Source organism: Bombus vancouverensis, chromosome 15 (genome assembly GCF_051014615.1).
Source record: "Bombus vancouverensis nearcticus chromosome 15, iyBomVanc1_principal, whole genome shotgun sequence".
NCBI lineage: Eukaryota > Metazoa > Arthropoda > Insecta > Hymenoptera > Apidae > Bombus > Bombus vancouverensis.
This window is the reverse complement of record NC_134925.1, coordinates 11,323,593-11,342,518: the sequence shown is the minus strand read 5'-3', so window position 1 is coordinate 11,342,518 and position 18,926 is coordinate 11,323,593. Positions and strand designations below refer to the sequence as shown.

Here is an 18,926-nt window from a genome sequence, read left to right as displayed (position 1 = left end):
TCATATCTTTTAACATATGATTATATATTTCAGTCAGAAGTATATGTTAGCTATTTACTGATATGAAGATAGAAAATTAATATATAAACAGTAGCTGCTATATTATTTGATTTTCTGAATCAGTAATGGAATTTATGCTTATTTGTATTATGTGTATTTTGACTTTTATTAGTTCCTTATTCCTAACACTTTAATCAATTAAAGATTATGTTCAATAATTAATATAGTTTAGAAATATATTTTATGAATTTGTTTAAGTTTAAAATTCATTTTGTTTAAAATTATATGTATATTCATGAATTTAAATACAACAGTTCATAACAACATAAAAATTTATTTTGTTTGTACTTGTAAATATTATAATATTTACTTGTAATTTGCAATAAGTTTATTTATTAGTAGGCATATATGGTTTTGAGATCACACAAAAATTTTTTCAACTAATGCAACTTAAATCTTGTATCATATGTTAAATTTCTGTATGATGAAGAAATATATTTTTGTTTTTTTTTACAGAAGCAAATCATACTTATGATAAATTATTATATGATAATAATACCATATATTTCTCTAAGAGGTATTACAAAAGATAATATCCTGATTTTTATCTTTTTCCATAAAAATTGATAATTTGAAATTAGACGATTTCCTCAACATTAGATATATACAAATTTTAAAAATATATAAATCAGTTCTAGTATAGTTTCATTCGTTTTTATCCAAAATGTAATTAAGTAACGCTAAAAGTTGCAAATCTTGTATAAATTAAGCGATTGTTACTTAGTGCTTTAAATTAATGTAGAAATTATTTCTCTTATGTATTTTTAATATTTCTTAATATTTTTTGTCATTATAAATAGAACTAGTAATTAGATGTTAACATTTTCAGACTATAAATATTTTAAAAGCTTCATAACAGATTAAGCGTAATAGTCATTATTTTTAATAATGGATATGTTATGGAAGTTAAGGATAGGGATGAAGATTGTAGTTTAAAACGACTGTTAAGATTAAAAAACGATTATCAATGTTTCGAAAAAATTGTGGTTCATCGTACTAATGACCGCTCTATGTACAGAAATGTTTTATTCTTAAATTATGCACAAATTGCAATCAATACAAATGTATCTGAAACAAGCAAGTTGGGGGATGTCTCAGTTTTTTTGGCTGCCATAAGAATATTCAGATAAAATGGCAGCTGTTTTGTTAGGTGTCAATGTGTTGCATCAACCGCCATGCGTTTTTGCAAAATCCTTAAGACATGTCCGATTAGTTGTTGTCATATCCGGAAGAAGAGGCAGCTGTTTTAAATTGACAGATAATCAATTTAAAACAGTTAGCCATATCTATTTTATAGCTTAGTATAGTAAAGCTAATGTATTTGTTCAGACATTCACATTTCGACTAAGTAGTATTATAGTAATAAAGGTATGCGCTAAGTCTGCACTTCAGCTAGATATCATAAAACATGTATCATTCCTTCTCTGGCACATCATACATTGGTATTACTAAGTATACGTTTACTTTCTTTTTAAATCATGCGAAACAATGCAGAAACGAACGTCATATCAAATTCTAATATTTGATATAGATGCTTAGACTGTAATAAAAAAAAAAAAGACTAAATTACATGAAAAGTGAACCCGGAAATAAAAACCGACTTCCTGCGTACACTCATTTGTGTTTTTCCACAATCAAATAAGTCATTTTAGCATTCATGGTATTATTAATCAACACTCAGTATTGAAACATAAAAACCTAGTGTTGTTAAATAACTCTACTAATAATCGTAAACCAAAAAAAACTCAATCTTGTTAAGTAAATAGAAGGAACATCATTGGGAACACCTTTTAACCAAGACTTCATGCAGCTGCCACCTACCATTGTTATAACTAACAATGGAATCCATCTTTTTCTTGCACCACATCACGTTTCGTCCTAGTTTTGTCGCAAAATATTTTATACCCGGTATGTTCAATTATTGTGTTTTTTCATTTAGATATGAACACAAAATAACACAAAACACGTACCTTTGCTCATAACATACATTAAAATATGTTAACACTTTTTTTTATTATTTTCTAACAATCATTGCAGTGTTGAAAGAAATAATAAAGAAGAGGAACAAAAAGAAAATCTATTAAAATGGATTATATCCTGCATCTTTGTACGTATTGTGTTATTTTTTCATAAATATAGCGACATATCTAGGCGAAAATTATTCAAATTGATAATTGACATACGAGCCACGAATATCCAGCCTATTATTAGATCATTTCTCAAGTGATTAAGAAGTACTTTATAGTACATCCGAATTACTGTCACACAAGTTGGGAGCTTGGTATAAAAATGAGGCACAGTTTCACAATCAGGGGATTCCTTTTTACCAGATGCTTCTACTATCTCCCAATGAATGTATCCATATATCAAACATGATAGCATAATCACTATCATTAAACTAAACCATGCATGGATATTAATATGTGTCCTTAAATGTGTTTAAGGAGAATGACGATTTCTTAAACAATTGTCATATTCTTATCGGTAGCAAACAGTCTTAACAACGAGCGTAGACTAATCATGTCGCGATCCATAATCGTGTAGTCCTTGCGTAGGTATGCGTCATGTTATGTGCTGGGTGTTAATAGCTCTCATCAGGTGTAGTGTTATATGTAAGTAGCAGTTGTCGATCATAATGGTTATTTAGCCACTGGTACCATTAACCAGAGCTTCCTTAGGCTTATTGCTCTGTTGCATACGAGGATGGCGAGACCGTAATTCTCTTTGGCCTTTAGGCCCTTGGGAACTGTTATTAGTAGCAGAAACGTCATTTGCTGGTGTTCCTTCTTTACTAGTTACAGTTGATTGGTCTCCTGGGCCGGCATTGCTGCCTAAACAAATATGTAGATTAACTCTGAGTGTTACTGTGTAAATATCGATATTCATTCTAAAACATTTATTTAATATTGTACTTAACTCTTATACTATATCTAAACCGATCGTCCTAAAGGAATATTATATCAAATTAAATTTTTCAATTTCACGTGATTACCTTTTTGATTATTTGTTGGTGTAGAACTACGTTGTCGAGAACGTCGAAGCCGTCTTCGCCTCATGCCTTTAGGTCCTCCCTCCACACTTGATACAGACTCTATGCATACGCAAACCATTGTGACCATCTTTTTATAAAGTAATATAAAAGAATTACTGAAATTCAAATTTTTATAGAATTGATTACGTAGAAAGCTATATCGCATTAGTAAGCGTGCATTAGTAATCATCGTTGATATTGTTAGTGTTAGATGGTCACAAGTGTTTGTTTCACAATCCATGCCACTCTCAAAGAACTTTACCAATCTTTAGGACGAAACGGCTGTTCTGTTATACAAAATTATCGGAAAAGTATTGTTACCTCTATCAATGCTTGAAACGTCTTGACTATCGAGAACAGTATCTTCATCATCGGTTGTTCGACGGCGTTCATCTCTACGATCTCTACGTTGAGTTGGAGGACGACCTTGTCTACCACCCATGTACCCTGAATTGCCTGTACCTCCTTGATGACCACCTCTTGGAGGTAGATCCCTTACTCGGTCTTCACTACCATCTAACGTATCTCGACGTAATCCTGTAAATTAAACCATATTTATAACAAAAATCAAGTTAAACCTTGAACATAAAATGATGAACACAAACATCTTAATGATTTTGTAAAACAAATGAAATGATGAAAGATTAGTATCCTTACTTGTAGTTGATGATGATCAATGTAGCATTTAACACATTAGCAATGATGCTTCCCATTATAATAACTAAGGGTATTAATTGGGAGTGAAGAGGCATCTTTGGAATCAAGCTCACTAATTTTTTAATTTCTTCTTCTACCGTTAAATATACTTATATTTGCATAAATTTGTACAAATTTTTATCAAAACTAACATATTAGCGTGTAGTATTAAATCACAGAAGATAGTTTTATTAGATTACATTAATGTAATTAAAAGTATTTGTAAAATTCATGTGATTGTTACTACCTAATATTTCCTAAGTTAAAAATCAGATTCACATGGAGTATTTTACAAGGTAAATTTTATTATAAAACGTATATAAGTACATTTTTTAATAAGAATAATAACATAATTGCTTCTTAATTTCTTATTTATCAATTTGCAAACGACCTAATATAGCTAAGATAACACTTAATTTTGTTAACGTTTAAAAAGCAATTAAAGTTAATTACATTTAATGTATTATTTAGTTAAATGAAAGGTTCAAAAGTTGTTATATAGGTACATGTTATATATAAATTTGAGGCGAAATACTTGTTAATCCGTAAAAAGTAATTACTCTTAAGATATAATATTTGATTAGACAATTCGCACACAAAACGATATTATGTACTTTATTTATTATGTCAAATAACCAATAAATCAAATGAATCATACACCGCGAGTTACTTAGCTACTACATGCATTTCCATTAAACACAAACATGCAAATGCATATGGTTGTAGTTATTTCCTATTATGTTATAATTCCATGTTCTATGTAATGACATGTTTACAAATGCGAATTGTTGATATATCTATAGATATTAACTGAGGCAATATAAAGTAATTATGACAAAAACAATGAATTACGAATAACGATATACAATGAAAAACTAAATAGCTGAAACGGTTTTATAACAAGTATAGTTTTAAATCTATATAATTAAACAATGAAAGATACAACAACTGTAAATAGTTATTAATAGAGGCCAAATTTAATTTGAACATCATGAAATCATGAATAAAGTAATATATTAAGAACAAAATTATTCTCTTTGTATATGTTTTGATCAATGTTTTCTATGTTTATATTGATACATTTACAAATTTTTAAGATTTTTAATTTGTTAAATGTTGTAAAGAAACTTGTAAATATATTATTTAATGGGTATTTGCAAGAATAAAGTACAGTAAAAACTCGTTTATCCGAATCCCTAAGCAATTATTTTATTTATTGGGCTCAACAGATAAAATGAAAATAATTCCTTAGAAAATATTTATAAATCCAGAAAAAATTGTCTTTTTAAGCAACATTTTTTAATGTACAGTTATATATGCAATTTATTTTATCTATCAGTTTCTAGATGTAAAGAAATATTTAAATACATACAATTTTTCAACAGGTTATAGAAAATAAATAGTTTATTATGTAGTAAAGATGGAATAAATTACGTATGATAAGCTACGTGTATGTTACACAAAAAATATATTTGCATTGAATTGAGTGTTGAATAAGTTAAACAGATGATATTGGGGATGAATATCGGATAATTCGAATTTTCATTTATTCAGATCAAATAATCATCCCACCAAATCCGAATAAATGAGTTTCTACTATAAACCTTGTATAGTAATAATCCTAGTACTGATTTTAACTTCAACAATTTATCAAATGTTACTTTGTGACAACGCGCCCTCTGTCTTTAAAATCTCTGGGTTCTCTACTGTCTCTCGTGTTGGGTCCACCGCTTCTGCCATTACGTTTTTGTGTGTTCTCTACATTGTTGATATAGTCAGTAATAGTATTACCGGCATTGTGTCTGGTGGGAGCCCTACCCCTGCCACCACGTCCACGAGATTGACCACCACGACCTCCACGACCTCCACCACCTTCTTCTGGGCCTGTACTCATTCCTCGTCTTGTTGGAGGAAAGTTGGGCATTGGTCCTGTAGTTGATCCATGCATGTTTCTTAATTGTTGATCTATTTCTAATTTTTCTTGACGCAACTGTTCTACTTCCTTTAAAGCAAATAACACAAAATTACAAAAATATGTGAATAAACAATAATATCTACAATATATTATATACACATTTTACATCATTATACCTTCAAATGTGCCAAATGATATTCCAACAACATTTTGGCATTAGCAATACTTTCAACAGTGCCAACAAAGACAAAGGGCACCTGACCTTCTTCCCTTGGAATCGTTGGTTGAGGTTCGTTGTCTCCTTCTATTTTAACTCGTACCTAAAATTTATAATATTTAGAATTACATAATAAGTATTCTAAAAATTACATTAATGCTAATACAATACTTACCACACCACTTTTGTCGACAATTTCTTGTATTATACGACCATTTTTTCCAATCACCTTCCCAACCAAAACACGTGGTACTTGTATAGATTCTTCACTATATTCAAGCAAAGAACGAGCTTTTTTAACAGCTTCATGTGTCTGCAATTAGGTAAGCATATACCATTTTACGTTTTTGTACAGAACCTTCACAATTTATAATTCTTGAGTTATTTAATTCATTAAATGAAACATAACGTAATAAAAAGGAATGATGAAAGAAAAGTAAAAACTTATTTCAATTTTTACCTCTCCATAGATTTTAAATGTGCATGAATTTTCTTCTAACTCTATATTTGTAATTCCATCGACCTTCCTTGCCTGTTGAATATTTGCCCCATGTGCACCAATCGCTAAGCCCATCAAGTCTTCCCGGACATTAAATTCATCTGTGTATCTAAAAAAACAAAATTTTGTTTTATATATTTAGCTCTAAACATGTATAATAAGCACCTTCTTCTACTGAAACATTGCAGAATCCATAATATATATATATATATATGTATAATATGTTAATATACATATGTTAAATTACTATAGAACAATTCAAAATAATATTTTTTGTTTAATGATATTTTAAATTAATGAATATCGATTAAATACTGCTATGAAGTTTCTGATCGATATCAACCGCGGATAATAATAATGTAGCATATAAATAATTAGTTATGTATATGAATATTATTAACATATCCTAATAATATTGTATAATCAAATTTTGATGTTTAATAATGCAAAATTTAGATTTTCATTAGTAACATGCAGTCTTACATTATTACGCGCACATGTTATTACATTACAATACAGTGATAATGAACATAATATATTTTAATGAAATTTAAATTCCTGTCAGTGGCTTGCATTCTGGCAGATAAAAGTAGTAATACAAAAATGTATTATGAGGTAGCATCAAATGCATATAATATATATTACAAATTATAATAAAGTGATACTCAAGCAAAGATTTCAAAATTATTGTTAGATATACTAACACCAGAGTAATTTGATTTTTGGACATTTTCTACAAATTAAGTAAAGGTGAAATCGGAATTTATGACTTTTTAACATGCAATACATGTTTAAAAATTTGTTTATGACACATAATATGTGTGCATACATACACTCATACAAAATACTTATATATATTTTGATGTAATAATAAATAAATATGTATGTATATAAAATGGTTTATATTAAACAGCAATATAATATGAATATCAATTTGAAACAATAAAATCATAGTGAAGTCATTGTAAAAGACATGCATACATATCTTTCTTATGAAAATAAAGGAATTGTATTTTAAAATATATTACAAATTTAATTTGACTTATAAATTTTTGAAAACTTTAAATAAATAATCTTAATAACAAAACTTTTATTCTTCTGTTCAATTCAATTTCCTAAATCATATTAATAAAAACAAGTATAATGTGTCAAGTTTTGAATAGTACTTGAAAACAATATAATACGATAACAAAGCAAAGATAATTTTTTAATCGAAAACAGACAATATAATTGTTTTGATTTAAAGAAAGTTTATCTTAATATAATTAGAAAAATATTTGCTATTAAATCTCTTACTTTATATAAGTAAACTGTTTCGTAACTATGATATAACATGAAGGATTATAAAACTAATATAAGTTGTGTAGATGTTTGATAAATGAAGATGGAATGCATAAGTGATATCACATAAATAAAACTAAAAATATTATAATAGCCTACATGATAACTATTCATGTATAAAAGTTTCACATTGATTATGAAATATTGTTCTACTTAAAAATCCTTATTGAAATTTTATAAATTCTTTAGATTTGGAAATATATTAGATAGAGCCACCATTTATTCAGTTCTTTGTACAAAACACTTAATATATCAGTGTTTCTCAAACATTGGCAGGCTAGAATATAATTTCTGATATGAGATAAATTAATAAACTTAAAACTCTATCCAAACACATAAATATATATATATATATGTATATAAAGAAAAAAAGAAAGAAAAAAGAAAAAAGAAAAAAGAAAAAGAAAACAGATCACAGCTACACGTTTATGTTCGTTTACTATTTTATCAACCACGCAAAATTTTGCTACAGAACACATAATAAGTAGAAAAAATAAACAATAAATTTTGTATGTCAGTGTACTTAAAGCATTTGAGTTTAAGTGAATGATCTACACAACGCCGAAGCATGCACATTTATAGTGTAGTTTCATTTTTCATTTGAAAAATGCAGCTGTGTGATTTATCATACAGTAAGCTAAACTTAAATCTAAACCACGCTGCTGTGATCTCACCTTGAATTTGTTTTCACTCCTGCCTCAAAGTCTGAGACACGCTGATATATAAAGTTTGAAGATCTAAATTTGCTGAAATGAGAAAGAAACTCTTGGTGTAACTTATTGGAAATTCATATATAAGATGGCCCTATCCTATGTCCCTGCCATTCTGTCTGTTTGCGCCTTACTAATAAATTTGAGAAGTTTTATATGAATTTGCTTTCCAGAATATTTATGTGAAATAATTATTCACAGTATTCTTATACTAATACTGAGACATAAATAATATTTGTAGTACTATTTTTTATATGTATGTTAGTACACTTACAATTTGAAAATAAAATATAACATTGCATATTCATTTTATGCGTCTTTTCTTTTATATATTAGACATTCATAGACATACCTGTGTAAAAAAGAATTAGTATCCAGTGTTAGCATTAAACGATTTCTCCCCAATTTCTACTAACTTCCTAAGATTCATTAAATATTATTATTCAATCAATGAAAAATTATACAAACCCGTTATCTGAATGTATGGAGGTATGTGTATCTCAATCTAAAAATATAATTTTATTAAGAATAATTATAACGTTCGAAAGTATGAAATGATAACTTTAAAAAGAATTTAAAGTTATCCTAATTACATGTATTAATAGCTGAAACATATAATGACATTGTTTGCTGCAGGAACACGCAAAGCATCTAAAACTACAAAGATATTTGTGACTCTTTATATGATTATTAATGTACAAGTATTTTGCTGAATGAATTTTGTTTCAAATTAATTCATTATGACATACGCTATATGATGGGAAAAATAATTAAAAATTTTTATGACATTTCGAATAAGTGTGTACATGTATATATGTTTGCAAATACATGCATATCTAATGTGTACTTTATAGTACATAAATTTAATTATCAGAAATGATCTTGATTTTATTTAATCATAATTAATGGATAAAATCATTTATTGCAAATTAGATTCTGAAAGTTGCTATTCGATGTCCCTTCAAACCATTAATTCCTAAACTCTTTTATATAATTGAAAAAATTACGCTTTTATTGTCTTATAAACACAATGATTAGAAAATTAAAACTGTAAAAAATGTATCATTATGTAGATTAAATTAAATTAATCTGATCATGTTACATGTAAACTAATGGTTGTAATCAGCAAACAATGAAAAACATAGCATTAATCTATTTGTAATAAGTAATATTATGAGATAAACAAAAGAATTTGTCAGCACAAAGTGACATTCACTAAAGACAGATGAAAAAACACATTGTGTGCAAATTTATTACTATATGCACATCGTGCTCTTGTGACTGGCAAAAGTATGTAAAATAAGATAACTAACACACAAAGATTTATATGAACTTTGAAAACGTTGCATGTAAAATTTATTAAATATTTTATACACAATCACACTTGTAATATGTGAAAACTAGAGGAAATGTATAATAAATATTTGTAATGTGACTACATAACATTCATGAAAATTATATGATGTTGAAGCAAACATATTAATTAATGATTGGAAATCTTGTGAATTTTTCTGCCAGTAAATGCAAACCACAGACAGGATGGTAACCAGGACAGTGTATGGATAAGGGCAGGTATTTAAATGTCACAAGATTTTTTTTAATTGCAACACCAACTCTAATCTTTTTACTTACCCCCCAATTGTTTGAAGCTTCGTTGACTCAAGTTGACGTGCTGCTTCTTCTGTTCTTTTTAAAAGCAATACCTGCAATATACAAGTAAAATATTGTGTAAGATATAAAGATATGTGATATCAAAATATGTTTTTATGAAATTTGTACATTTTATATTATCACCAAGTTGTTTAAGACCAAATCCAATTTTGTAACTCACCTTTTGCGATAAGTTTCTAAAGTGCATTTCTTGGAGCATGCTACTGTGACGATGTAAATTTTCATGACGGGAGATGGCCAGCAATACTCCCCGTTCAGGCACGTATCGGCACACTGCCGCCCCTATCGCTTTTTGAAATTCCTTATGTGCATTTTCCATTTTGGCACTATGTACATTAAATAAGATGTTTAAAATATAATGTACATGCGATCAATATATGTTAATCTTCTACAAAAGAAGATAGTCTTTAAACATGCTACGTACAATTCTCTTAGATCTTCAGGTACTTCTATTTCGATCTTGTGAAATGTATTTTTATCAATGGGGGGATTAGGATTTTTTGCTCTCAGTCGTTCACTAGCTACAATTTCAGTATAAGCACATTCCCATCCCGAATATTCAACTACTTGAAAACCTCCTTTACTCATCTGAAACAAAATTAAGCGTATAAAATCTTGTAAGTGAAATTACTTAAAAATTTTTTCATTGAAATTATATCTTAAAAGAATTTTTTACTAACCTTAATAATGGCCTTCCACCATCCACAGGCTTCATGCTCATTGGACCTAGAAAATACCTCAATCTCCATGTTTTCAGAAAATTCAGGTTTCTGAACATCTGTTGGAGGTAGACGTACTTGAGCAAATGGAAATTTCGATTCTGGTTGCCAGCTAGAATATGAAATATATTTCATTAAATATTATTCATTAATTATCCATAAACAATATCACACAATATCAAAATTTTAACAAAAACTATATACACTTATAAATAATTTCTGATAGAAGCATTTTTATTCATATAAATATATATTATACATATACATCTATACGTTAAAATTATAATTCCATAGAATAACATTATTGTTGTCATTATTGTTTGTTTAATAGATGTCATGAATGTATTATGTTTTCCCTTACATATAGTATCAAATTTAGAACAAAATAAAATATAATTCTTTGATATACTTACACATTATTAATTTTAATATATTTAAAACTCAAAATAAAATTATTTGTTTTTACACATAAGAAAGAAACAAAGAAAAAATATACAGCTTGTATATATATAATAACTATATATGTATAAATAGATTTAACCCTTTGCATTAAATTTTATGTATATTTTACAATATTTATGATTATTTAATATACTTTTTATCATTAACATACAAGAAAAGTGATATATGAAAAAGCCTAAAAAATAGTGGCAGCAAATAACATCCATAAAAAATATACAATTTTTGAGAACTTTTGACACAGATATTAGAAATATTAGGTCTCCTATTGCTGATAAAAATAGTATAATTCCTTTGCTCAGGAGACTACACTGTTATTAGCAGAATATTAGAGTGAACCTTCAGATATATTAGCACCTAAACTATCCCTAAGAAATGGAAAACATACTTACTCATTTTCGAATGTAACCAGAACCTCGTCCTCAAAGACATCTGTGACAAAGGCCTGAAAAAATAAGACATAAAACGTAGAAATTTATTCGTTGAAGAATCACAGGTATAACGAGTGGCGTAAGACATTTAAATACAATATATCACGATGCTTTCGGGGTACAATAAAGAGCAATGTTTTTATAATTCCAGTATCAAGGATATGCGTTTTCATGAATCGGTAGGACATTGAGATGAAACGCAACATCAAATGCTGACGAAAATCACGCCCTGTCAAACGAGACATGGCGTCGGAGGAAGCCGCGTTACCTCGCGAACATTTGAGGGCCGCGCTTTCGCGAAGTACGAGCGTCTCTTTTGTGAGATTAGAACCGCGCCACGGGCCGTAAGTTGGTCTATCCACGGCCTCGATCTTCCGCCCTGTTTTTTGTATACTTTTCACAGAACGAACCTTATAATATGCTCCGTTTTCGCCGCATACTTCGACTGTGAGATCCTCCATCTTGCTTTTGTGTGACGGCTCGCCTCCTTTGCAGCAGGCATGCTAGCGAGCGGGCAGCTGCACGAGTTCGAGGTTGCAAATTTGTTGTTCACCAATCGTACAACTCTTTTCCATGATGCAGCCACTTTATTGGACGGTCTCGTGCAGTGTTACCACTTTCGCATCGCTAATTCACGTTTGAAAGAACTAGGATAATTGAAATACGCACCAGCGCATTCAGCGCAAAACCTGTGCACTTGTGTAACCGCTATTAGAAGTCGAATCATGACTTCGTGCCGCCTGCGATCCTGTGGCCGCTTCTACCTGGCCCTAGTGTTCGCGATTTTGCGAAACGCGTGACGTGCCTTGACAGTACCGATGCGGACAAGAGTATTATTACCGATTATTCAGTGCAGACGACAATGTCTGGAAGCAGCGATTCTGAAGAATTTTTCGATGCAGAGGATGATACTTTTCATCACAATGCACGGTAATTTTATCACTTCTTGCTTATTAAATGATTCTATTCTAAATTCTATATATTTAATTTTTTATACACCTTGTACATATAATAAAAATTGTTCTTGCATAAATTCCATTACTATCTGAATACTGCTTGAAAATAACGTATAATAAAATTTAACTTGCAATTTTTATTCTCTTTCGATTTATCGTATTCAATTCCTTCTCTTTCGATTTTTGCTTCAAGTTCTTATAGATAGAGAAGATTCTTTCGAGTCGCTTTTGTGTATCTAATTTTTATCGTCGTATAGTGTTCTTAAGTAATTATCTTTGGTTAGGTCTGATTTTCAGCACTTATATCAGTCGTTCATATGATCATATGCGGCGATTTCAGGATTAGCATTTGTAAATTTTCTAGAAGTTAAAAGATTGTTATTATAATTTTAGAAATTTTTCAAAATTTTTCTATTATACTATTGTTGATCTATTTAATAAATCATTCACTCACTCTGACATAATTACATTTTTTGCTTACTTTTATAGGTAAATATTTACATATTTTATTTGTTTTGGATGTTAATTTATTTTTGTTAAAGTAATGTGACATATTTTTTGCGTTTCATGTTGTAAGGATTATTTCTTAAAGTAAAATATTTCACTTCCATAGAAAAAGCAAACAACGTGATTCTATCAGCATTGAAATACAAAGTAAGGATGGATCAGAATCCAGTAAAAAAATGGATGATGATGTTTTTGTGAAACCTGCTCAACCTAAACCAATTGTAGAACCAAAGGAACATGTAACAATAGAATGTATAGTCAATAAAGATAAAAATGTAAGTATTTGTCAACATTGAATTATTATATGCTTAGCATTGTGTTAATTTTTAATAAAAGTTGTTTATTTTAACAGGAAGAAGATGGGAAGGATTCAAGTACAGATAAGAGTGTAGGCAGAAGAAGATTTCGTGAACTTAGACAACGTATGCAAACAGAGGATGATGATATTCCAATTAACAGTTCTCCTCCAGATAGTCAAACGTCGTCTATCGAGGGTGTTTATCCCACTCCTTCGAAAACAACTCATCCATTCAGGATTATAGAACATGATACTCTTAGTTTACAAAGCATGACATCTTTAGGACGAGTAGGTCGAATTTTAGCTGGAGTCGGGGACAGTGCATCTATTACACTTGCACCAAATGTAACCCAGTGTCCCACTTCTGCCACCCTTACCCGTGAAAGCCAGATGTCCTCCATTGCTAGTATTCCAAGCAAAGACGAGGACACAGCATCTGGTAAGGTGTCCCAGTCCTCCAGCATCCTTACGTTATCAGGGGATATCCTTCAGGAATCCTCTGTTAACAGTAGGTCCAATTATAATTCTCACTTGCAAAATGACAAGACTGTTATGCTTCAAGAACCGGATGTCATCGCTAGTACAAAGAATAATGGAAAGTCAAACGAAGACATTACAATGGCTGGGATACCTGTTGCACCACCAAGACGTAAAAAAAAGTCAAAAGCTCAAACACCTTCTGATCTTGCAGTACGATATTTATTAACATAACATTCTAGCATAAAAGATACTTTCTGCAATAGCATAAAAGATTGTTACTAGAAAGTGGTTTTGAATAAGACAAATAAATATAGGTTTATAATTTTAGCCTTCCACGACAGAATTGGCATTATCTGCTTCGCCGTTACCAAGTCCAGCAAGCACTATTGAATCTATTACCAGAGAATTTGAACATTCTCTCGATATTCGATCTGCAACGAAAGGACAATATGTTGTTAAACCACAAGTCTGTAGTACTATATACCTGTAAAATATAGCTTCATATTTACATAAAGTATAAATTGTTTATTATTGTCATTATTTGTATAGGATGAAGATAGATCAAAAGCCGAAGGTCCATCGACCGAAGAGTTGGAAAGGTTGGAAAAAATGAAAGCTGAATTAATGAGTTTGAGATCAAGTGACAAATCTAGCAGTAGTCCACTGGGATCCATGTCCAATAATAGTATTGGCCGCTATTCATTAGGTCCTCATAAACTATCGGGCTTAAGTCCTCAAGGTTCGAAAGAAAGACGAAAATCGGCAGGTGATCAAGATATGGTACAACAGCTAAATATGTTTGTAAGAACAAGAACAGATTCTGGAAAACGACTAACCGATATGGTATGTTATGGATGGAAAATCTAAAAATGTTGTTACTCTTATTTATATTTCCGCAATAATGTATTAATTATTTTTAGGAAATTTTGGAGCAAGTAACTGTTCTAAACTTAGATACTGGAGAAAGAGTACCATTAAGTATAGCAGAAGATAAATTGCCGCAATGTATTAATCCTTTGTCACTTCATATTATGAGACTTACTTCAGAATATATAAGTAATTCTAGTCTAGAAAAGGAAAAAGAAAGTGACGAGGAAAGTGTTGATAGTAAAATGTCTAGTATACCACCAGATGAAGATGTATCTGTTGGTAGAGTTCGGAAAAGAACGCAGAAGTTAAAACGATTTTTAGGATCTACCGTGAAGAAAACAATGGATAAAGCAAAATCTATCGCACAAGAAGTATCGCATGCAAGACATAAAGAAGATGTTATGGATATAGTAGATGAAGTATATCCTGGTGAACAGCAATACATAAAACTGAAAGCTTCTAATAGTCACAAAGGACCATATGAATTTAGTTGTTTACAGCATGTTCAAGATTTGAGTGGCGAGCATGTGGGCCCTGTTTGGTGTATGAAATTTTCAGTTTGCGGACGATTACTCGCTACTGCAGGTCAAGATCGAGTTTTAAGAATTTGGGTTTTACGGGATGCTTTTACGTATTTTCAAGATATGCGAACTAAATACAATGCTGAAAAAGTTAGTCCAACTCCTTCCCAAGAATCTTTGGTTTCGCAACAGTCTATGGAAGATCCTAATGTCGTGGCTAGTGCCTTTAGTGAAATAGAAGGGACGAAAAGTCCCTTTATGCCAAAGCCATTTTGCACTTATACTGGACATACTTCGGATTTGCTCGACGTTTCATGGTCTAAAAATTATTTTATCTTATCATCGTCAATGGATAAAACTGTGCGACTTTGGCATATATCACGAAAGGAATGCTTATGTTGTTTTCAGCACATCGATTTTGTTACAGCAATAGTATTCCATCCTCGTGATGATCGTTATTTTCTCTCAGGATCTTTAGACGGAAAACTTCGATTATGGAATATTCCAGATAAAAAGGTAGCTGTGTGGAATGAAGTCGATGGTCAAACTAAATTGATTACCGCAGCAAACTTTTGTCAAAATGGGAAATTCGCAGTGGTTGGTTCTTACGATGGCCGATGTATATTTTACAACACCGATCAGCTGAAGTATCACACGCAAATACACGTTCGATCAACAAGAGGTAAAAATTCAACGGGAAGGAAGATTAGTGGTATCGAACCAATGCCGGGAGAAGATAAAATTTTAGTTACTTCAAACGATAGCCGAATACGCTTGTACGACTTGCGAGATTTGAATTTATCATGCAAATACAAAGGTTATGTTAACGTCAGTAGTCAAATTAAAGCAAGCTTTAGTCCTGATGGACAATATATAGTTAGTGGTTCGGAAAATCAATGCATTTATATTTGGAAAACTCATCATGATTATTCGAAATTTTCAAGCGTACGTAGAGATCGAAATGACTTTTGGGAAGGTATAAAAGCACATAACGCTGTGGTGACATGCGCAGTATTTGCACCAAATCCAGATAGTATTATTAAACAAATCGAAGAAAGAGAGCACTGGGAAGGTAAAGAAGATGCAAAAAATCTGGGTAGTTCCACCGTAGATGTTCCTCCCGTCGATCCTGTGGTCGAGCAGCGTACTAAAGGCTGTGGCGGTCACGTTCTTGTGAGTGCGGATTTCAATGGCTATATAAAGGTTTTTCTAAATAAGACAAAACCTAAGCACAGTTCCCTACCAGCATCTGCTCTCGCGTAACACAGTACTAGTTTTATTTGTGCACTATTGTTAATACAAAAAAAAAAAATTAATAAGAAAACACCAATATTATATAGAACTATTTGTTTTACCTCAGTGGATTATGTAGGACTCACTGTATGCTGTTTTTAAAGTAAATACGATTGTATTAAATACTTTCAAAAACAGAATATTTTGAGATGCATGCCAAAAGGCTTACTTCACAAAAAGAAAGCTAAGATATAGTTAATAATACTAAAATATTGATAAATTCAATGCTCAGGCAATATATCGATTTCTTTTGTTATCAAGATGAACAAAAACATGCTTTTTTTTAATTTATTGTAAATTAAACAACATTTGCATACATAATTTCTACTAAAGCTTTAAGTAAGCCATATAAACCGTTAGTTTTATAAGGTACCGTATTTTTAGCACTTTTTTAAATTGAACGTATTTTTATTGATTTTTCTCTCTTGTATTATATCTTTTCGGTGCTGGTTCACTGCGGTCATATAGAGTTATACATGGAAATCTTGCCGAAATTATGTTACGAAATACACGTGTTTAACGGAATTGTTCGTTTCTATTATATTTATAAACCGAAAGAGCACCTTGGTGAAGAAACAAAGTATAAATACAGGCACGCAAGCGATGGCTGAATAGAACAATTTAATGGATTGTATGAATAAACGTAAACTTATACTTGATGATCCATCGTTAGGCAAATGTTGGATAGTATCTAGAAAGTTTCATGAAAATCAAATTGGATTTTCAAATCCTAATGGTTTCTAAAATATGTTCTAGAACTTTACCGTGATAAGATAGCGTAATACATCGAAGACAATATATTAATAAAAAAAAAAAGAAGGTGATTTGAAGTTAAAAGGCATCATTGTTAAGTTTTTGTACGAACAGGATTCGCATTTTAGAAACTATGTCACCCCGTTCAATATGAAAATTGACATTGTGTATACACACTGTGTATATTTAATTTATACATGCTGTATCAATCCAATCGGTCGATGTGAACGAAAAGTTTATTTCATACACAAACATTACGTGTATTACATAATACTCATAACACTCGCTATGTTTAATGTTCGACACGATGTCGTAACTGTCATTTTAATCTGATTTAAAGGGTATACGAAATACCTGTTTCGCAACGTGTCAATTATAACGGCAGAGACGTATACCGTGTACGAGGGGCAACGGCTTAATGCTGTTTCAAACTCTGCATTTTACGATTCTGCGTATTTGATAAATCATGTCTTTAAGGATGATGCGCTATTCAGTCGCGTGGTGAAGTATGGATTGATGGTTGATCTCTGTGTCGCTAAATATTATAAGTGCTTGCACAGACGCAAAAGTGGTGAAACCATCGAATTATAATGTACGATGTATTTTATCTGTATCGTAAATTTAATGTAAATACGCAGGAAAGAAATTGTAGGTATTTTGTGTAAATGCAATTGTAAATATATTATTCAAGCGATAGCGTAATCGCTTATTAACGACATTGTCATTCCGACAGCGGCGTGCACAAAACTATTGTTTGTGATCTCGTAGTAATCAGTAATCATGTAATATATTAATTAATGTATCAATAGTGTATTCATGTATGGAAATGTGTCTGTTTTTTAAGTTGCCGTCACACAATAATATACATAAAATTTACCTTAATCATTAGAAACGTTTCTTTTCATCTATCGAATCGTCGTGTACATTTCACCCGATCGTTTCTTTGCCTCCAATTTCTTACACGCTTGGAATGTTGTATCTTTAAAAAAAAAAAAAAAAAAAACGCAACAGTTAATGGTCAAAATTTAGTTAAGTATTCCTTACACCAACAGGAAACGCCTCTGGGTATATTCACAGAGGAGAAACCGAACAATGATCGTTGCTAATAAGATTCTATCCATTGTTACACACAGAGACACAAGTACCGGCTGGTACTCATCTATAGGTCAGCAATGCGTGTGCGGTCAGTCGGTCGGTCGGTCGGCCGGCCGGTTGACTGTCAACTGATTCACCCATTTACAATGTTCGTACGTCTGGTTGCACGTATGTATGTGCAGTCATTGTCCTGGGTAATTAGGATAAAAGTGTACTACGCAATTAAAGCTTCGTGTGAAATAAACAAGTGAACAGTACTATAAAGCATTACATAGTTCCCGATCTTGATGGTACTCGAATGGTGTAACGACTTAAATTGTGATGTACAAAGACTTTTAACGATTAATTTGTCGATGTCGATTCAACGCAGACTTTTTATGAACGTTATTTAGAAATGCTAAAAA

At 30.8% G+C, this 18,926-nt stretch overlaps 2 protein-coding genes across 7 annotated transcripts; one reads left to right on the top strand and one right to left on the bottom strand.

Moving 5' to 3' along the window:
* Positions 1-1,067: 1,067 nt before the first annotated feature.
* Fmr1 (synaptic functional regulator FMR1) lies at positions 1,068-12,263 on the bottom strand. Of its 5 annotated transcripts, none has more exons than XM_033341337.2 (14): positions 12,160-12,261; positions 11,711-11,763; positions 10,821-10,971; positions 10,565-10,728; positions 10,301-10,466; positions 10,102-10,172; positions 8,434-8,505; positions 6,380-6,527; positions 6,095-6,232; positions 5,879-6,022; positions 5,579-5,789; positions 3,413-3,628; positions 3,053-3,151; positions 1,068-2,891 (listed from the first exon to the last, which is right to left on the bottom strand). In XM_033341337.2, the coding sequence occupies exons 1-14, from the start codon at positions 12,208-12,210 to the stop codon at positions 2,704-2,706; spliced, it is 1,872 nt and encodes a 623-aa protein (XP_033197228.1). In that variant the 5' UTR covers positions 12,211-12,261; the 3' UTR covers positions 1,068-2,703. The 5 variants fall into 5 exon arrangements, with proteins under 5 accessions (XP_033197228.1, XP_033197230.1, XP_033197229.1 ...); XM_076624635.1 differs by having other exon boundaries at positions 2,716-2,887; positions 12,160-12,263; XM_033341339.2 differs by lacking the exon at positions 8,434-8,505 and having other exon boundaries at positions 12,160-12,263.
* Positions 12,264-12,409: 146 nt separating this feature from the next.
* LOC117160527 (WD repeat-containing protein 44) lies at positions 12,410-18,789 on the top strand. 2 transcript variants are annotated; one of them, XM_033341335.2, is made up of 7 exons: positions 12,410-12,679; positions 13,319-13,487; positions 13,565-13,949; positions 14,073-14,200; positions 14,319-14,456; positions 14,540-14,833; positions 14,911-18,789. In XM_033341335.2, exons 1-7 carry the CDS (start codon positions 12,612-12,614, stop codon positions 16,642-16,644), a joined length of 2,916 nt encoding a protein of 971 aa, XP_033197226.1. In that variant the 5' UTR covers positions 12,410-12,611; the 3' UTR covers positions 16,645-18,789. The 2 variants fall into 2 exon arrangements, with proteins under 2 accessions (XP_033197226.1, XP_033197225.1); XM_033341334.2 differs by having other exon boundaries at positions 13,565-14,200.
* The last annotated feature ends 137 nt before the right edge of the window (positions 18,790-18,926 follow it).

Excerpts from the sequence above, each read along its gene's own strand:
- LOC117160527 (XM_033341334.2), top strand. The coding sequence starts at position 12,612 with ATGTCTGGAAGCAGCGATTCTGAAGAATTTTTCGATGCAGAGGATGAT. Across the intron at positions 12,680-13,318 it reads ACTTTTCATCACAATGCACG|AAAAAGCAAACAACGTGATT; the intron begins GTAATTTTATCA and ends TCACTTCCATAG. Across the intron at positions 14,201-14,318 it reads AAACACCTTCTGATCTTGCA|CCTTCCACGACAGAATTGGC; the intron begins GTACGATATTTA and ends TTATAATTTTAG.
- Fmr1 (XM_033341337.2), bottom strand. The coding sequence starts at position 12,210 with ATGGAGGATCTCACAGTCGAAGTATGCGGCGAAAACGGAGCATATTAT. Across the intron at positions 11,764-12,159 it reads AAAACGGAGCATATTATAAG|GCCTTTGTCACAGATGTCTT; the intron begins GTTCGTTCTGTG and ends TTATTTTTTCAG. Across the intron at positions 10,467-10,564 it reads CCTGAAGATCTAAGAGAATT|TGCCAAAATGGAAAATGCAC; the intron begins GTACGTAGCATG and ends TAATGTACATAG.